This window comes from Lithobates pipiens, unplaced genomic scaffold, assembly GCF_037356315.1.
Source record: "Lithobates pipiens isolate NorthernLeopardFrog02 unplaced genomic scaffold, aLitPip1_a1.2 Scaffold_18, whole genome shotgun sequence".
In the NCBI taxonomy this organism is placed as follows: domain Eukaryota; kingdom Metazoa; phylum Chordata; class Amphibia; order Anura; family Ranidae; genus Lithobates; species Lithobates pipiens.
In genome coordinates, this window is record NW_027507758.1 from 559,965,962 (window position 1) to 559,987,411 (window position 21,450).

At 45.6% G+C, this 21,450-nt stretch overlaps 1 protein-coding gene across 1 annotated transcript in view; it reads right to left on the bottom strand.

Annotated features, from left to right (window-relative positions):
- Window positions 1-10,604, bottom strand: part of MMUT (methylmalonyl-CoA mutase) — a 134,164-nt gene extending 123,560 nt beyond the window's left edge. Inside the window, exons 1-4 of the mRNA XM_077488958.1 lie at window positions 10,464-10,604; window positions 7,451-7,864; window positions 4,674-5,041; window positions 769-926 (exon numbers count right to left, since the gene is read on the bottom strand). Coding sequence (XP_077345084.1) covers window positions 769-926; window positions 4,674-5,041; window positions 7,451-7,841 — 917 coding nt within the window. The 5' untranslated portion in view covers window positions 7,842-7,864; window positions 10,464-10,604. The remainder of the gene's footprint in view (window positions 1-768; window positions 927-4,673; window positions 5,042-7,450; window positions 7,865-10,463) is intronic.
- Between the last annotated feature and the right edge of the window lie 10,846 nt (window positions 10,605-21,450).

The following is a 21,450-nucleotide window of genomic DNA, read 5'->3' on the forward strand; positions in this document are numbered from 1 at the left end:
GAAATTGTGCACACTCGTGGAATGGCGACGAACTACGGTACCTAAAAATCTCCATAGGCGAGGCTTTAAAAAAAATATTAATAAAAAAAATTAACGGTTACCACGTTAGAGTTCCAGAGGTCTTTTGATAGAATTATTGCTCTCACACTGCGGGCGCGACACACACACATTTGCGGGCGCGACCTTCATATGTATTTTCTTTGCTGAGCGAGCACAAGGGGACGCCTTAAAATTTTACATTTTTCAAATTTTAATTTCTTTTTCTTACATTGTCCCTTTAAAAAAATAAATAAAATCTGATTACTTTTAGTGCTGTCACAAGGAATATAAACATCCCTTGTGACAGTAATAGGTTGTGACAGTGACAGGTACTCTTTATGGAGGGATCAGGGTCCTAAAAAACCCCAAATCCCTCCTTTGCACTTAAAAGTTTTCAGATCTCCAAAAACTGTGATTCTGAATACTGTAATTTTTTTTTTAAATCAGCACCATTGGCAGCCAGATAAACTGGAAGTCGCTTCTGGGATTTTACATCGGAGACCCAATCAGAGCTGAATCCGACTTTGTATGGGTCTCAGCCTAGCGGGGGGGGGGGGGGGTGGCTCGGGTCCCCCAGTGGGACGGGATGCCCGGGTAGAGCAGCGGGGGGGGGTTGGGGTGGTTTGTCACGTGCCCTACAGCTCCTTTAAGATAAAAAACTGAGAAGAGAGAGGGGGCTGGCTCTGCTGTGTGTGAACGGACATGCAGAGCAGTGGAACATTGTCTTACCTGGGTGCAAATTCATCAATGGTCAGACCAGCTTTCAGGCCAGTTCTGCAATACTCCAACCCATCAGCTACTGTATATGCCAGTTCCAAGATAGCATCTGCTCCTGCTTCCTGCATGTGGTACCCACTGATGGAGATGGAGTTGAACTTTGGCATGCACTATAGAAAGAGAACACAAGAGGATGGGAAGAGAGAGGGTGGTTAGTGACACAAACAGTATCTACCAAGAACAGAACAAGTCCCAATTAGCAATGCCTAGGTGTAGGTTAAATTTCATACACAAGCAAACCTACAGACAATTTTTGTTTTTTTCTATTATTATTATAGTTTTGTTTTTTTATATAAAATAATAAAAATAAAATAATAATAATAATAATAATAATAATAATAATAATAATAATAATAATGTCCTAATCTGGATTTAGCTCAACTCCCCACCTCCTTAAAGCAGTAGTAAACCGCAGGGCGTTTTTTCTTTTCTTTTTTTTTAAACCTGACAGGCAATGTCATAATGTGCTAGTATACATCGCATACTAGCACTTTATGTGAAAATTACCTTAAAAACAAAGTCTGCCAGTGGCACACTGTCACTGCTGAAGGCGCTCCCCATCTTCACCGGGTCTTCCTTCTGGATTTGCGGAATGCGGCTTTGCGACTAGCCGGAGTCACAATGATGTCACTCCCGCACTTGCGTGCAGAAGCTGCCGTATACGGCATAGGACTCTGAAGGAATGGCCCGGGTGGCTGTTCTTTCAAAGTGCATGCGCCAGTGACATCACAAGCTGCATCTACAGTAAATATCTCCTAAACAGTGCAAGTTTAGGAGATATTTACAGTACCTATAGATAAGCTTATTATAGGCTAACCTGCAGGTTAAATTCATGCATGGGAGTTTACTCCCACTTTAAGGCCCAGTTAAACCATCACCATTATGTTACTGCTGTATAGTAAGCATTCTAGGTCAGATTACTATAGAGAGACTTACCTCCAATAACTCTCCTTATAATGTAGTAATTGCAAAACAAAACAGATCCACTGGAAGATTATTTCACTGATTGAACATTGAACAAATGTATACAGTACAATAGGTGTTACTGATTAGACCTACATATTAACTAGATCATTCCTATGTAGTGACATTTTTCTCCTTTAGGGAGATCCTAACAAAGGTACACAATCACCTATGACTGCAGCATTGGTCTGGTCAGCTGTCTCCCACTGGCTCTAAGCACCTGAGAATCCAGCAATCATGTGACTGTTGATCGCTCATATCTCGGGTTCCCTGTTAGTCACTGCTCTCAGCACTGCCCCTCCATCGCTCACTGGAGCGTCAGGCAGGAGAAGGGAGGGAGTAGCTGGTTCAGGCTATCAGAGGCAAGCTGACGGGCTGATCCAGCTGCCTTTTGGGGACCTGGGTGGAACCCAACATTAATATTAGGACACACCCAGAGACTGGAGTGGCTCTTTGACATCAGCCAACATCAGACTCAGCACAGAAGAGTTTTGGAAAAGTTTCCTGTACTACTTTGGTGCATTTCCAGTATGATTTTGGCCCCCAAGAATGCACAAACCTTATCAAGGTTGCATCCAAGTAGCACCACATAATCACATTGCAAATCAGATCAAAGTTGTATCGCAGCAGTGTAAACCCAGCCTTAAAGCGGGGTTCCCACAATTCTACTGCTCCCACCGCGGAGGCTCACCTCTATATGAGGAAATGGGCCACTATTTTACAGACTCCCTTAACCCTCTCTCAATGGCAAGACATCTGGTTGTCTACCTCCAAGGTTTCTAGGTGCGTGGAGCAGAGAGAGACAGCCTACAAGGTACTGATGTTTTGGTACAAAACTCCTGAAATGCTACACAAATATGACCCCTCTATATCTAAGATGTGCTGGAGGTGCTTACGACATGAGGGCACCCATTATCACATTTTTTGGAGTTGCCCCTTAATTGTACCTTTTTGGTCTATGGTCCAATCCCTACTCCATACCGTGTTGGGGATCACCATCCCTTTAGACCCCAGGCATTACTTGCTGGGCCTGCCTGTTGCGACGCTATCAAAAAGCGCTAAGAAGCTGACAGCATATGTCCTCCTAGCTGCCAAGAGAGTGATCCCTGCTCTTTGGTTGTCCTCCTCCCCCCCAACCCACTCTCAGTTGATTTCCGCTATTGCAAACATACGTAGAATGGAACATATGACTACTTTGGTACAAGACTCTCTACCTAGAGAATATAGAAATATGGGACAGATGGGACAACTCTATATCGAATCCTGAGGCAACACCCCGATGTATAGACATGAGCTTCCAGGAAATTTTTCCCATGGCTCTCTCCCGAGATCCTACCCCTGCGTTACCTCTATAAAATACGGTATTTGGTTTAACTATGCATTTTTATATGCGAATCCGTGGTGTATCCTGTTCCTTCCCCTTTAATGTGATATTTTAAGTTACCGACATTTGATATCTCGCCTGCGGCGGTACTTGCTGTTACAGTTGCAATGTTAATTTTGATTGTATGTATCGGAAGCATATATACTTTGTTCTGTGAAAGAAATCTTTTTCTCAATAAATATACATTTATAAAAAAAAAAAAAAAAAGCGGGGTTCCTCCGTAAAGTGGAACTTCTGCTCATTGGTACCCTCCCCCCCTCCGGTGTCACAGTTGGCACCTTTCAGGGGGGGAGGAGGGTGCAGATACCTGTCTAAGACAGGTATTTGCACCCACTTCCGGGCATAGACTCCCACAGGAGTCTATGCCTCTTCCTGTCCCGGCGCTCTGTCTGCTGGGGCACACACGGTCCCAGAGATAGTGCGGACCATTCCTATTGCGCTGTGCGACTCGCGCATGCGCAGTAGGGAACCGGGAAGTGAAGCCGCAATGCTTCACTTAATGATTCCCTCACCCAGAATGGTGGCGGCAGCAGCCGAGAGAACGATCGGCCTCGGCTGCCGACATCGCTGGATCCTGGGACAGGCGAGTGTCCATTTATTAAAAGTCAGCAGCTGCAGTATTTATAGCTGCTGGCTTTTAATATTTTTTTTTGTCCAGTGAAATCCATCTTTAAAGTGTTACTAAACCCACAACAGTAAAATCCGTCTCCATATGCAGTAAAGCATGCTGGTTATACTAACTGTGGAAGCTAAGGGGTTAATCCTCCGCATTGTGTAAAAATGCTATTTGATCCCATCTCCTCCCCTTCTTCCACTGTCCCCAATTCATCTCCTCATAGAACAGAGCCTTGGGGACAAGCTGCACATGCTCAGTTTGGTGTGTATTGCTAGAGAGTTTTCTCTTTTCTTGGAAAAGTGCATGTGATCAGCACAGGGCCAATCAGCACTGTCTAGACTGAGGGTCAAGGTTCCTGCAGCCTCATAGGACAATCACAGGCAAATGAAAAAAAACTCTTCCTACAAGCTTTAACCAGACACTGAGAGAACTCACATAACTGCTATATACCGTTGATGAGAAAGGGTATTTAGCAGTTTACTAAAATAATTAAATTTCCATGTTCTGTGGGAGACCAGATATAGTGAATACAGGGTCCTGGGGTTACTAACACTTTAATACAAGCAATGTAAAGTACCTGAACTTGACATGGTATCAGGTCTCTAAGGCAGGGTGTAAGAGGAAGAAGCAACACAAGGATAAAAAGTGCAGAGTGATGAGCTCATGGGTATGCTGCTTTCCTATCACTGCCAGTCAAAGACTGGGAACCTGGAAAACGGAGGATATCTAGTGTGGAAATAGAAGTAATGCTCTGAACTGAATGCGTATTGCAAACTGTATTGCACCAAAATATATATATTTTTTATCCTTTTAATGGGCTATTTTATCGGCCAGCAAAAAGGTAGTTACAGGTAGTCTCGATGTAAACTGGAAAGAGCAGTAAGAATATCTTACCCGAGATGTGTACTCGAAGATATCAGCAATGATTTGCATGGAAGGCTCTGGGGGAAATATATATGTATTCCTGACCATGAACTCCTTTAGGATGTCATTCTGTATGGTTCCGGTCAAATTCTCCTGAGGAACGCCCTGCTCCTGACCAGTGACTATGAACATGGCCAAGATGGGTATGACGGCACCATTCATGGTCATAGAGACAGACATCTTCTCCAGAGGAATGCCATCAAACAGCATCTTAGTGTCTTCTACTGTGTCAATCGCCACCCCCGCCATGCCGACGTCTCCATGAACTCGAGGGTTGTCGGAGTCATAGCCACGATGGGTGGCCAGATCAAAGGCAACAGACAAGCCCTGCTGACCAGCTGCAACAAAACCAGACATAGTAAATAGCACAGTAAAGGTTGCAGATAAGAAGCTGGAGCATTGTATATAAAAGCCCTCTGGGTTAAAGAAGAACTGCAAGATAAACATTGCATGGCCACCACTAATCTGTCTTTCTGAGAAAGCTAGTTGCTTGGCTGTCATGTTGATGCTTTGTATGCAATACTTTGTGGTAGGGTTGCACCGATACTAGTGGGTATTGGTGCCGAAACGTAACATTTGCACGAGTACTAAATTCTTCCAATACAATGCCTAATTCGATACTTTGTGGTGTCTTCAGCGTAGCGGGCAACCTCCCAGATGATTGGTACGAGTAGTTACAGGCCCCGATCTCCTTGTATACCCTTCAGTAAAGCAGCTGACAGGTGTGGAGGGAAATCGGTGCCTGTATCTGCACACACCACCGTCCCAAACTGTCCTCGGTGTCCTCATCCGGCTCTTGTCTCCCTCTGTGCACCACCCCCCCTCGTCCTGTATCTGTCAGGATGGAGAATGGAGGAAGGAGCCGGTAAATGACAGATTTACTGGCTCCTTCCTTTTCTGAATACACAGAGTCAGTGATCACAGACTGTTCAATCATAACTGTCACTGAGCACCGTAAACTGTATTTATGATGTTTCAGTTTACGAATGGAGAGGAGCCTCTGTCTCCTCTCCATTCATCTTCAATGCAGCTGAGGCTGCTGAGAAAGGAACTGAGGACAGAAATTCCCCAGTCCCTTTCTCAAAGGGGAGATGTCAGGGGTCTGTTTAGACCCCTGATATCTCACCAAAGCCCCCCCAACAGGGCTGATATAAATATATATTTTTTAAATTTATATATGTTTTAAAAAAAATAAAAGGATTAGTGATAAATATCTAAAAAGGTAAAAAATAATAAAAATAAAAAACGCTGACACCGTCCACTCCCCCAACCAAGAGAAAGAAAGCATTAAAGATGTAAAAAAATTACAAATACTACTTCAGACACGCGTCATCAGTGCTGCATTTTAGTACCACGTCACATGACATATGTGTATGAAGCCGCACAGATGTCTTCCAAGTTGAACTGACATGCGGCTTTGAAATGGTGCAATTTCAGATGTAGTTGCACAATTTCAAAGTTACAGTCAATGTGACTTAATGCTGACCGAGAGGAACAATAAGGCACAAGCGTGGTGTAGCACTGCTAAACAGAGAGCCTGCTAAATACATCTTCACTTCACATCGTCATAGCGTCCCTTTAGTCCTCCTCACAAGTCTCACAAATACCTGTTGATGCTGCCAACGAAGTCCACCGAATGCAGCTTCCTGTGAAGGCCTGGCAATAATGCTGCACTAAATTTAGAGTTACCAATCACATTTAGACTGACTGTACCTGCCTGCACTACACCGAGATGAGAAGATGTTGCAAGGTGGGCATAAGCATTCTTACTGCCTATAACTGCTTTCTATACTGACAGCAATGCCTCTCAGAAACCTTACCACAGTGAGCTGCAGTGTCTGGGAGGGGGAATATGTGAGACACAAATGAAAAGAGACTTTGGCTTGTAAGGGAAGTTTTACTTTGTAAGACTTGTACATCACATAGTGAATGGATTTGGGATCTATTCACACAGAAGTCTTTAGAAGTACCTAAAGTAGATGTAAATCTCAGCCATGAAAATATGAACAAAGCATATACCTCTATAATGTGTACTTGGCTCAATTAAGTGCACTAAGTGTCATGTCTGTCTGCCTCATTCCTTTGCTATCAGAAGCAATCACTTTTGACAAATTTTCATGACACCAAGAGAAAAAAGTGACAAGGGAGGGACCTCCAGTCCACAGCCTGTGATTGACAGTCTCAGCTTTGTTCCTGTGTGCAGGGAGGGGGGGCAGCGTGTGTGTGTATATATATATATATATATATATATATATATATATATATATAACCACTAAAGTGGTTCTAAAGTATCAAGATTTTTTACCTTCATCTATTCTATGCATGAAGGTATAAAACGTTCTGTATGTAGCAGCACCCTCCACCCCCAATACTTACCTGAGCCCCAATGTGATCCAGCAATGTGCACACGATTTCTCGGCTCTCTGAGGACTCTCTACCCATTGGCTCAATCACAGCCTGTGAGGCAATGAAAAGAGATAGGGGGCGGGGCCAAGCCGTGGTTCTGTGCCTGAATGGATATGCAGACCAGTGGCTCTGCTCGGTGCCCCCGCAGCAAAAGGTTTGCTTTAGGGGCATTTGGCAGGAGGGAGGGGCCAGGAGCACTGCTGGGGGACCTGAGAAGAGGATCGGGGGTGCTCTGTGCAAAAATCACTGCACAAAGCAGGCAAGAAGATTATGTTTGTTATTTTATTTAAAAAAATAAAAAAAACTTGCCTTTAATATCACTTTAAGAGTCTGACGCTTACCTTTGATGTTGTCCCTATAGAACTTGTTGCTCTCCTCCACTGTGCTGAACCCGGCGTACTGTCGTATAGTCCAGGGTCTGTGTGTGTACATAGTGGGGTATGGACCACGGGTGAAGGGTTTTACTCCAGGCAGCTCCTCGGGTGTATCCACTGTGTCTCTCTTGGTGTATAGAGGCTTTATCACAATGCCCTCTGGTGTATGCCACCTCAGACTCTCTGGGTCCTTCCCCTTTAGCTGTTTCTTGGCTAAAGCCGCCCATTCTGGGTGTAAGGTCTGATGGTTTCGTATGGAGGGGCAACTGCCGAGTCTGAGGAAGGATGGCAGTCTGCTTGCTGTAGGGATTGGCTTTATGTTCCCCAGCACCAGATGCTTCACCTTCGCCCTCAACATGATCGAGAGGCTACCAGTTAGACCTGGAAGAACGACAAAGGTTAAAAAAATAAGAATATAAAAGTGGAATTCCAGTCAAGCTTTCATGGAGTTTGCATGTTCTCCCTGTGCGGGTTTCCTCCGGGTTTTCCAGCTTCCTCCCCCTCTCAAGGGACATGCTGGTAGGTAGGGTAATTGGCTCTAGTATGTGTGTAAAAAACATGAAAATGTACATTAGAGATGCACTGAAATTACGGTGGCCGAAAATGGTGTTATCAGCATTTTGCTGATAGAATTAAAAGGTGCCAAATGGCATGTAATTTTGCCGCGAATAAAAGCGGAGGTCCACACAAAAATGGAACTTCCACTTTTCGGGGTGCAGATACCTTCTGGGTGATCGCAGTGACCTACGCCACTTACCGCCCCCCGCTGACTGCTGGGAGACACAGGGGTCCTAGAGACAGCAGGGACCATTCAGATTGCGCACGTGCAGTAGGGGACCAGGCTGTGAAGCCACAAGGCTTCATTTCCTGATTCCCTTACGGAAGATGCCAGCGGCAGAATCCGAGGGACGGTTCGGCCTTGGGTGCTGACATCGAGGTTGCCCTGGACAGGTAAGTGTCCTTATTTTAAAAGTCAGCAGCTGCAGTATTTGTAGCTCCTGACTTTAAAAAAAAAAAAAAAAATTGGCAGACTTCCGCTTTAACTGTGCTTATTGTGTGTTTTTCATAGGTCAGGTAACTCAGAAAAAAAAAAAAGTAACATGGGTGCGTTATTGATGCGTTCTTGCTCCATTTTCAATGTATTTTAACGGAAGGAAGGTGTGTGTGGTTTTTTTCTTGTTTGTTTTTTTAAACTGACCAAAAAATGCAGCAAGCAAGATTTTTAACCCCACAACGGAAGCACAACATACCAGTGTGAAGACATACATAAAATATAAAAAGATGCATTTTTCTTGAGCTTCTCTTGTGCTCAAACAATAAATTCATATTCATTTAAATTCATTAAATTAAAATGTCAAATACAATACAACTATATATAAATATTAAAAAAAAAAAAAAACTGTAATTTTTGGTTTCAGCTAAGTGCACCCTGGAAGTGATTGATGTCCAAAGTCACAGGAAAAGTCGCACAAGTGTGAAAGGGGCCTAACAGAGTCACATGACAAGTCGTACCCCATGATTCCCAATACTAACCATTCATATCTGTGTGACTTCAAAGTAGTCCCTACGCTACTTTGGTCCGACTTTGATGAAGTTTACACAGGCATTCCCTGAAAATGCATCTAAATCATGGCAAAAGGGGCCTAAAGGCTTGTTTTTTGCCTATAAAGACAACAAACATGTTATACTTACCTGCTCTGTGTAGTGTTTTTGCACAGAGCAGGCCAGATCCTCCTCTTCTGTGTTCCTGGCCCGTCTCTTCTGTTGAGTGCCCCCCCACAGTAAGCAGCTTGCTATGGGGCACCCGAGCCACAGCTCCCGGTGTCCATTCACACACGGAGCTCTGCCCAATCTCTCTCCCCCAATTGGCTAGCTAACTTTGATTGACAGCAGTTGGAGGCAATGGCGCAGCTTCTGTGTCTCAGCCATTCAGGAAGATGAATCTCGGACGGCTGAAAAACCCGTGGACCTCGCTGGACAGAGTGGAACTTCAGGTAAGTATTGGGGGGGCTGCTGCACACAGGTTTTTTTTTTTTATCATAATGCATAGAATGCATTAAGATTAAAAAAAACCTTCTGCCTTTACAACGCCTTGAATTTTCGATACAAAAATTTGCATTCGGTGCACCTCTAATGTACTGTGTTATCACATTTGCATGCCAGTCTGTGGCAAGCAATTGCCATCATATAAGGGGCTTTTACTATATATTTTTAATAACAAAGATTTCTATACTTACCTGCTCTGTGCAACAGACTTTCATACAACAGCCCCGATCCGCCTCCTCTTCTTGGGTCCCCCGCTGGCTCTCCTCTCTTGATGGTGCCCCCAATAGGAAAGCGCTTCCCGTGGGTGGCACCCGTGTGGGCCCCACTGCTGCCTCCATTGGACACAAACAACAGGACTCTGCCCCTCCCCCCTCATCACCAAAGTTAATAGACAGGATGGCTCCCGCTGCTATCAATCTGCCCAATGAGGAGAGAGACAGCGGTGGGAGTCACTGCTGCTCTGGTGCACGTCACTGGATCCAATTGTACTAAAAAAAAAAATAATGTGTAAAAAAAAATTTAAAGTTACACCAAACTTAACCCCCCCAACAAATTTTAACATGCCCCCCCTTATACACGCAAATAGGATTATCACTAAACTGATAACCTGTAAACGCCTGCACTACGATTATCAACCCATTTGAATTAAGTTGTATCAATTTCTCATCATGGTGTCAAAAGAACAGGAAGTAAGAGAAAATACCTCCACAGGGGTCAGAAACACCTGATAGAAACCTGAATTCTCCATAAATGAAAATAAAAGTCTGGAGCTATAAAAGCACAATGTCCCCCCTTCCACACTTACTGCTCCTGCACCCTCAGCCCCCTGTGTGTGTATTAGAGCCATTACATTACTAATACAGAGGCATTGCACTCCCCCACCCCCTATATAACACCACTCAGCTGGCTCTGCTCTTTCTACACGCTCACTCACCTTAGCTCCAATGTCCTGCAAGGTCTGGACAGCCAGGAACACAGCCTGGACTACACTTCCCAGCGTGCTCTGTTCTGTAGGCACTTCCGGTGACCAGTCCACGCGCACCACCCCCCCCCCCGACAAGCTGAGTCTGCTATTGGCTGTCGGGAAGGATTGTTGTGTCACATGATAGAACAAGCTGTCAGCGGTGCTGTGGGTGGGTCACGTGGTACACCTTTGCCTTGTATGGCTGTGTAATAAGTGAGAGTTCATGATGAGCTCAGACTCCACACACAGTGATCGTATAATACTGATGGGGATCAATAGCGGTTATTGTGTGAAGGCTGAGGTCTGTGAGGTACAATGGATCTGGAAGAAGCTTAAATCTCTATAAATACCTAATTATCATCTTATGATTAACTCTTATATACTGATCACTTTGTTCCACCATTTATTTCATTCCTTTCATGGTGGATCTAACTGCTCTGAAGCTGCCATTTCAATACTCCTGTAAATAAAGGCTAAAGAGAATTTACACACCTTATAGTTGCAGAAAAAAAAGTGCATTTATTTACTAATTGCAAATGAGCCGGTGTTCCATTGGAATTGGCGTCCCATCAGAATAAGTAACGGAAGTGATGTTCTATCACTACGCCGCAGTGGCCATCTTGGTACACCCCACACTCGGGCGCAGTAAGCCTGCAGTCAGAAGGTGGTGTTCTGCCTAATAGAGTCCGGCCATCAAATGGTGTCCGCTCGCAGACGAAGCTTCGGAAAAACTCTGAAGCTGAACGGCGCCTGCGCCGTGAGTGGAGGTGGTAGCCCCACCATCCAAGCGGACATAGGGTCTTGAATTTTAGAGGGCCCCTCGCGGGCGAGCTTCGCTCGCCACGCTTCGGGCTCGGCCTCGCTCCACTCGGCTCTTTTTTATTCTAACTCTATGTCCACTTGGATAGTGGGGATAGAACCTGGACTCACGGCGCAGGCGCCGTTCATCCTCTGCAATTTTCGGAATCTGTGTCCCTGTGTACTGCGCATGCGCAGTACGCAGGGGACACTATCTGATGGAGGACACTATTTTACAAGACAGCGGCAGCGAACATCTTTTTACACTTATTTTTTATCAGTAAACTGAGCTTATATAGTGACATACAGTATTTTGAAATCCGTGACACTGTTTTGATGTTGAATTTTAACCACTTCAGCTCTGGAAGGATTTACCCTCTTCATGACCAGGCCATTTTCTGGGATACTGCATTACTTTGACAATTGCGCGGTTGTTCAGCACTGTACACAAACATTTTTTTTTGTCAATGCAAAACAGCGAATATTATGGGGCGTTTGCGGGAAATTAGACCGCCATGGAATGTCCCTTAACCACTTCAATACCGGGCACTTAAACACCTTCCTGCCCAGACCAATTTTAAGCTTTCAGCGCTGTCAGACTTTGAATGACAATTGCGCGGTCATGCTATACTGTACCCAAATGAAATTTTTATAATTTTTTTCCCACAAATAGAGCTTTCTTTTGGTGGTATTTGATCACCTCTGCGGTTTTTATTTTTTGCTAAACAAATAAAAAAATACCGAAAATTTTGAAAAATATAATGTTTTTTTTGTTTCAGTTTCAAAACTTTGTAAATAAGTAAATTTTCTCCTTCACTGATGGGCACTGATGGGGATACACTGATGGGCAATGATAAGGCGGCACTGATGGGCACCGATGAGGTGGCACAAGTGAAGTGGCACTGATGAGGTGGCATTGATGGACACTGATATGTGGCACTGATGGGCACTGATAGGCGGCACTGATGGGTGGCACTGATGGGCGACACGGATGGGCACTGATAGGTGGCACAAATTGGCACTGATAGCTGGCATGGATGGGCATGGATAGGTGGCACAGTTGGGCATGGGTAGGCGGCACAGGTGGGCATGGATGGGCACTGATAGGTGGCATGGATGGGCACTGATAGGCGGCACGGATGGGAACTGATAGGCGGCATTGTATTATAATATACTGTACTAATGGATGCCAATCAGTGCCAAACAATAATGCATGCCAATCAGTGATGCCCATTGTGGGCACTGATTGGCATCCATTATGGGCACTGATTGGCATCCATTGTGGCACTGACTGGAATCCCTGGTGGTCTAGGGTGGCATACCTTATCCTGGGCATCCCTGGTGGTCTGGTGGCGTCCCTGGTGGTCCAGTGTGGGCATCCTCGGGGGGGCTGTGCTGATAATCGATCAGCACAGGCCCCCCCGTCAGAGGAGCAGCCGATCAGCACTCCTCTACTCGCGTCTGACAGACGCGAGTGAGGAAAAGCCGATCACCGGCTCTTCCTATTTACACTTTGATCAGCCGTGATTGGACACAGCTGATCACATGGTAAAGAGTCTCCGTCGGAGACTCTTTACCGAGATCGTAGTTGCAGGGTGTCAGACTGACACCCCGCAACAACGATCGCCGCGATGCGCGCCCCCGGGGGTGCGCAGCGGCTCATAATCCTGAGGACTTCATATGACGGCCGATCAGGATTATGAAACCACTTTGCCGCCGTCAATTTGTAATAGGGCGGGCGGCAAGTGGTTAATGCACTGTGAGTTTGCAGTGCATTGCTGTATGATGATTGCATGCTTTGGCCAGTCACAGCGTGCTCTGCTGAGAGAGCAATAATTGGCCAAAGGCAGGGTGCCTTTAGCCAATCATGGCTCAGGGAGACTATGTCCACGCCCCACACTATATAAGGCTGCTTACATGGTGGCCGTGTGTAGTGTTGTTGGCATGGACAGAGAAATAGCTTGAGTTAGATTAAGCAGGCAGGTTATTCAGTTAGTGGCAGTGTATTTGATATATACCGTATTTATCAGCGTATAACATTCATATATATATATGGCATTAGTATACAGACATCTCAAGTCTCCCGGGAGCCCTTTTCACTGCAGCTCCTCCCACACTACTGTACACATTACAGGAATCCGTGGAGGGACACGCTACTGTGTATATCCCATGCTGTTCTGAGGTCTGAATAGTGTACTGTATTTGTACATGGACAAATACTGGGGACGCTATGGGAGGGGGGACTACTAGCGCTAGTGGAGGGGGGGGTTTATGCTAATGGTGAGGGGGGTCTGCACTGGGGGGTCTATACTGATGCAGGGGGTGTATATGCTGAGGGAGTCTGCACTGGGGGGGTCTATACTGATGGAGGGGGATATCTATACTGAGGGGGATTTATACTGATGGAGGGGGATGTCTATACTGAGGGGATTCTGTACTGATGGAGGGGGATGTCCATACTGAGGGGAGTCAGTACTGATGGAGAGGGATGTCTATACTGAGGGGGGTCTGTACTGATGGAGGGGGGATGTCTATAGTGAGGGGTGTCTGTACTGATGGAGAGGGATGTCTATACTGAGGGGGGTCCGTACTGAGAGGGAGATGTCTATACTGCAGGAGGGGGATCTGCACCACATTCGCTGACTGGGATGCCTTACCAGCCCCGCTGCAGACCCTTGGCCTTAGCAGCCAGACCCCAGGACCAGCAGCCAAGCCCCTGTGTGATCAGGCTGCATTTCATGGGCACTGGTAGGGCTGTATTTCATGGGCACTGGTGTAGCTGCATTTAATTGGCACTGGTAAGGCTGCATTTCATTGGGGGGGGGGGGGGGGGGGGGAGGCTGCAACTGGCACAAAGTGTCACCTCCCTGAAATTAGTTTTTGCAGGTTGGGATGTCTGTATATATATATATATATATATATATATATATATATATATATATATATATATATATATTCTATGCTAAATGCAGAATATAGTGTTTATTCAATATTCAGTCAGTGTAGGCAGTGTATTAATATATATGTAATGCACTACTCCCTTGGGAGCTGCAAAGTTGTTCATTACCTTTATGTTAATAGCCCCCCGTTCTTCCTTCCCATGCAAAGTTTCACAAACACCAGACATATCTTTATTCTTGAACTTGTCTTATTGGAACAAGTAGATAGAAGATATGAGATACCTTCATATATTCTGTTTCCTAACTCTGATCCTGCGTACTCTCCTTTTGTGAACTGACCAGCATCACTCTGAATAATACCATGGGTGCAGATTCCAAAGTCCCAGGCCTACACCGCCTAACTCCTTGACTCTTGCAATCAGCCCATATCAGTTCTGGAAAGTGTCTCCAACTAGGTCCTTGGACACATAGCAAGTTTACCGATCAGCACTACTGGGTTGCACTCCCTTTGCTCACTCCCAATCGACAGTCCATGTTTCCCACAGAAGGTCAATTCCCAGTTTCCTCCATCCGTTTTATTCCTACTTCCTCCTCTGCATGGTCCAGCGCATCCCCGGCATTTATTTACTAATTGCAAATGAGCCGGTGTTCCATTGGAATTGGCGTCCCATCAGAATAAGTAACGGAAGTGATGTTCTATCACTACGCCGCAGTGGCCATCTTGGTACACCCCACACTCGGGCGCAGTAAGCCTGCAGTCAGAAGGTGGTGTTCTGCCTAATAGAGTCCGGCCATCAAATGGTGTCCGCTCCGTACTGCGCATGCGCAGTACGGAGCAGACGAAGCTTCGGAAAAACTCTGAAGCTGAACGGCGCCTGCGCCGTGAGTGGAGGTGGTAGCCCCACCATCCAAGCGGACATAGGGTCTTGAATTTTAGAGGGCCCCTCGCGGGCGAGCTTCGCTCGCCACGCTTCGGGCTCGGCCTCGCTCCACTCGGCTCTTTTTTATTCTAACTCTATGTCCACTTGGATAGTGGGGATAGAACCTGGACTCACGGCGCAGGCGCCGTTCATCCTCTGCAATTTTCGGAATCTGTGTCCCTGTGTACTGCGCATGCGCAGTACGCAGGGGACACTATCTGATGGAGGACACTATTTTACAAGACAGCGGCAGCGAACATCTTTTTACACGTATTTTTTATCAGTAAACTGAGCTTATATAGTGACATACAGTATTTTGAAATCCGTGACACTGTTTTGATGTTGAATTTTAACCACTTCAGCTCTGGAAGGATTTACCCTCTTCATGACCAGGCCATTTTCTGGGATACTGCATTACTTTGACAATTGCGCGGTTGTTCAGCACTGTACACAAACATTTTTTTTTGTCAATGCAAAACAGCGAATATTATGGGGCGTTTGCGGGAAATTAGACCGCCATGGAATGTCCCTTAACCACTTCAATACCGGGCACTTAAACACCTTCCTGCCCAGACCAATTTTAAGCTTTCAGCGCTGTCACACTTTGAATGACAATTGCGCGGTCATGCTATACTGTACCCAAATGAAATTTTTATAATTTTTTTCCCACAAATAGAGCTTTCTTTTGGTGGTATTTGATCACCTCTGCGGTTTTTATTTTTTGCTAAACAAATAAAAAAATACCGAAAATTTTGAAAAATATAATGTTTTTTTTGTTTCAGTTTCAAAACTTTGTAAATAAGTAAATTTTCTCCTTCACTGATGGGCACTGATGGGGATACACTGATGGGCAATGATAAGGCGGCACTGATGGGCACCGATGAGGTGGCACAAATGAAGTGGCACTGATGAGGTGGCATTGATGGACACTGATATGTGGCACTGATGGGCACTGATAGGCGGCACTGATGGGTGGCACTGATGGGCGACACGGATGGGCACTGATAGGTGGCACAAATTGGCACTGATAGCTGGCATGGATGGGCATGGATAGGTGGCACAGTTGGGCATGGGTAGGCGGCACAGGTGGGCATGGATGGGCACTGATAGGTGGCATGGATGGGCACTGATAGGCGGCACGGATGGGAACTGATAGGCGGCATTGTATTATAATATACTGTACTAATGGATGCCAATCAGTGCCAAACAATAATGCATGCCAATCAGTGATGCCCATTGTGGGCACTGATTGGCATCCATTATGGGCACTGATTGGCATCCATTGTGGCACTGACTGGAATCCCTGGTGGTCTAGGGTGGCATACCTTATCCTGGGCATCCCTGGTGGTCTGGTGGCGTCCCTGGTGGTCCAGTGTGGGCATCCTCGGGGGGGCTGTGCTGATAATCGATCAGCACAGGCCCCCCCGTCAGAGGAGCAGCCGATCAGCACTCCTCTACTCGCGTCTGACAGACGCGAGTGAGGAAAAGCCGATCACCGGCTCTTCCTATTTACACTGCGATCAGCCGTGATTGGACACAGCTGATCACATGGTAAAGAGTCTCCGTCGGAGACTCTTTACCGAGATCGTAGTTGCAGGGTGTCAGACTGACACCCCGCAACAACGATCGCCGCGATGCGCGCCCCCGGGGGTGCGCAGCGGCTCATAATCCTGAGGACTTCATATGACGGCCGATCAGGATTATGAAACCACTTTGCCGCCGTCAATTTGTAATAGGGCGGGCGGCAAGTGGTTAATGCACTGTGAGTTTGCAGTGCATTGCTGTATGATGATTGCATGCTTTGGCCAGTCACAGCGTGCTCTGCTGAGAGAGCAATAATTGGCCAAAGGCAGGGTGCCTTTAGCCAATCATGGCTCAGGGAGACTATGTCCACGCCCCACACTATATAAGGCTGCTTACATGGTGGCCGTGTGTAGTGTTGTTGGCATGGACAGAGAAATAGCTTGAGTTAGATTAAGCAGGCAGGTTATTCAGTTAGTGGCAGTGTATTTGATATATACCGTATTTATCAGCGTATAACATTCATATATATATATGGCATTAGTATACAGACATCTCAAGTCTCCCGGGAGCCCTTTTCACTGCAGCTCCTCCCACACTACTGTACACATTACAGGAGTCCGTGGAGGGACACGCTACTGTGTATATCCCATGCTGTTCTGAGGTCTGAATAGTGTACTGTATTTGTACATGGACAAATACTGGGGACGCTATGGGAGGGGGGACTACTAGCGCTAGTGGAGGGGGGGGTTTATGCTAATGGGGAGGGGGGTCTGCACTGGGGGGTCTATACTGATGCAGGGGGTGTATATGCTGAGGGAGTCTGCACTGGGGGGGTCTATACTGATGGAGGGGGATATCTATACTGAGGGGGATTTATACTGATGGAGGGGGATGTCTATACTGAGGGGATTCTGTACTGATGGAGGGGGATGTCCATACTGAGGGGAGTCAGTACTGATGGAGAGGGATGTCTATACTGAGGGGGGTCTGTACTGATGGAGGGGGGATGTCTATAGTGAGGGGTGTCTGTACTGATGGAGAGGGATGTCTATACTGAGGGGGGTCCGTACTGAGAGGGAGATGTCTATACTGCAGGAGGGGGATCTGCACCACATTCGCTGACTGGGATGCCTTACCAGCCCCGCTGCAGACCCTTGCCCTTAGCAGCCAGACCCCAGGACCAGCAGCCAAGCCCCTGTGTGATCAGGCTGCATTTCATGGGCACTGGTAGGGCTGTATTTCATGGGCACTGGTGTAGCTGCATTTAATTGGCACTGGTAAGGCTGCATTTCATTGGGGGGGGGGGGGGGGGGAGGCTGCAACTGGCACAAAGTGTCACCTCCCTGAAATTAGTTTTTGCAGGTTGGGATGTCTGTATATATATATATATATATATATATATATATATATATATATACAGTGGTGTGAAAAAGTGTTTGCCCCCTTCCTCATTTCCTGTTCCTTTGCATGTTTGTCACACTAAAGTGTTTCGGAACATCAAACCAATTTAAACAATAGTCAAGGACAACACAAGTAAACACAAAATGCAATTTGTAAATTAAGGTGTTTATTATTAAAGGTGAAAAAAAATCCAAACCATCATGGCCCTGTGTGAAAAAGTGATTGCCCCCCTTGTTAAAACATACTATAACTGTGGTTGTCCACACCTGAGTTCAATTTCTCTAGCCACACCCAGGCCTGATTATTGCCACACCTGTTCACAATCAAGGCATCACTTAAATAGGAGCTGCTTGACACAGTAAGGTCCACCAGAAGATCCTTAAAAGCTACACATCATGCCGAGACCCAAAGAAATTCAGGAACAATTGAGAAAGAAAGTAATTGAGATCTATCAGTCTGGAAAGGGTTATAAAGCCATTTCCAAAGCTTTGGGAATCCAGTGAACCACAGTGAGAGCCATTATCCACAAATGGCGAAGACATGGAACAGTGGTGAACCTTCCCAGGAGTGGCCGGCCGCCCAAAATTACCCCAAGAGCGCAGCGACGACTCATCCAAGAGGTCACAAAAGACCCCACAACAACGTCCAAGGAACTGCAGGCCTCACTTGCCTCAGTTAAGGTCAGCGTTCATGCCTCCACCATCAGGAAAAGACTGGGCAAAAATGGCCGGCATGGCAGAGTTCCAAGGAGAAAACCACTGCTGAGCAAAAAGAACATCAAAGCTCGTCTCAATTTCTCCACAACACATCTTGATGATCCCCAAGACTTTTGGGACAACATTCTGTGGACCGATGAGACAAAAGTGGAACTCTTTGGAAGGTGTGTGTCCAAGTATATCTGGCGTAGAAGGAACACTGCATTTCATAAAAAGAACATTATACCAACAGTAAAATATGGTGGTGGTAGTGTGATGGTCTGGGGCTGTTTTGCTGCTTCAGGACCTGGAAGACTTCCTGTGATAAAAGGAACTATGAATTCTGCTGTCTACCAAGAGATCCTGAAGGAGAATGTCCGACCATCTGTTCGTGTACTCAAGCTGAAACGAACTTGGGTTCTGCAGCAGGACAATGATCCTAAACACACCAGCAAGTCCACCACCGAATGGCTGAAGAAAAACAAAATGAAGACTTTGGAGTGGCCTAGCCAAAGTCCTGACCTGAATCCTATTGAGATGTTGTGGTATGACCTTAAAAGGCCGTTCATGCTCGAAAACCCTCTAATGTAACTGAATTAGGACAATTCTGCAAAGATAAGTGGGCCAAAATTCCTCCAGGACGCTGTAAAAGCCTCATTGCACATTATCGCAAACGCTTGGTTGCAGTTGTTGCTGCTAAGGGTGGCCCAACCAGTTATTAGGTTTAGGGGGCAATCACTTTTTCACACAGGGCCATGATGGTTTGGATTTTTTTTCACCTTTAATAATAAACACCTTCATTTACAAATTGCATTTTGTGTTTACTTGTGTTGTCCTTGACTATTGTTTAAATTGGTTTGATGTTCCGAAACACTTAAGTGTGACAAACATGCAAAGGAACAGGAAATGAGGAAGGGGGCAAACACTTTTTCACACCACTGTATATATATATTCTATGCTAAATGCAGAATATAGTGTTTATTCAATATTCAGTCAGTGTAGGCAGTGTATTAATATATATGTAATGCACTACTCCCTTGGGAGCTGCAAAGTTGTTCATTACCTTTATGTTAATAGCCCCCCGTTCTTCCTTCCCATGCAAAGTTTCACAAACACCAGACATATCTTTATTCTTGAACTTGTCTTATTGGAACAAGTAGATAGAAGATATGAGATACCTTCATATATTCTGTTTCCTAACTCTGATCCTGCGTACTCTCCTTTTGTGAACTGACCAGCATCACTCTGAATAATACCATGGGTGCAGATTCCAAAGTCCCAGGCCTACACCGCCTAACTCCTTGACTCTTGCAATCAGCCCATATCAGTTCTGGAAAGTGTCTCCAACTAGGTCCTTGGACACATAGCAAGTTTACCGATCAGCACTACTGGGTTGCACTCCCTTTGCTCACTCCCAATCGACAGTCCATGTTTCCCACAGAAGGTCAATTCCCAGTTTCCTCCATCCGTTTTATTCCTACTTCCTCCTCTGCATGGTCCAGCGCATCCCCGGCTGGGACACACGGTTTCTCCTCTGGTCTACATGGTGACGTCTGCTCAGACTATCCAGTGCTGGGGTCTCTGAAACCCCAGGCCTTCAAGCCCACTTCTGCTGCACTCTCTACATCTTGGGTTCTCTCCTTCTCCCCAGAAGCATGTGACCCCCAGCATATATGCGAGTCCTGCCCCTGCCTCTACAATTTAATGATTGGTCCAGTGCTCTCCACATAAGCTGTCTGCCACTCAGGTCCCAAATCCTGCCTCCCAGAACATTTCCACTAGAAGGATGAGGGGACTTCCTTGAGCCCGAGTGTAGGTGCCCCCCCCCCCCCCCCATCTATTCTAACAATCCCATCTCCCAAATAAACAACCAGGCCTAGAAAAAGTGCAAGGCCCTGGCTAAATTTACCTATCACTAACCACAGGAACACACTAAGAACCCACCTAAATGGGGTGGGCGCCACACACACACATATATATATATATGTTAGTGCATTCAGCAGTGTACAGTATATAATACACTTCAGGCAGTGTATCACTATACAGTATTTCACAAAAGCTCCTCCACCTTTTTTTTTAACCATACATTTTTTTATTGAGTTTTACAGTTTACATATGATAGGTGAGGCATTGTATACATCAAAAGGGCACACAATTAGGAGTATCATTTAATAAACTTACAAACTAATAAACGTAGATCGCATTTGAGCTACTTGTATTACAACAGAAGGTGGCCTCTTGAAAGGCAAAGCCTGTCACCCCATTTGGGTACACACTGTGATCAGGCTCAGCTTTTATATGTTTTAAAAGTAGCTCTCCTTGGACCTTGTTGAGGATCTCTGGAGATAGTGTACAAAGTAAGTTCCCTGCATAGAAATGGTTAAAATGTAAACTTTTAAATTTACAAACATTGATATTACATCAGTACTATGTGGTGCACATATGTCAGTATAGGGGTGGTTGTAATTATTGCATTAATTGAGGGTATACTGCTGTTACAACCACTCCTATTATCAATTGGTCTGACCACTGGATGTTCAGGTATACACGGTAGTTATCAATATAATACAACAGGAAGTCAGTAATTACAAGTGTGGAGAGGCATGTTTTGAAGTTCTCCAGTTCTCCCAGTATTTGTGGAAAACTGGAGCTCTTTTTTCTTTGTATGCAAGTCATTTTTCCATGAGATATTGGTTGTTAACTCTAGATATTACTACCT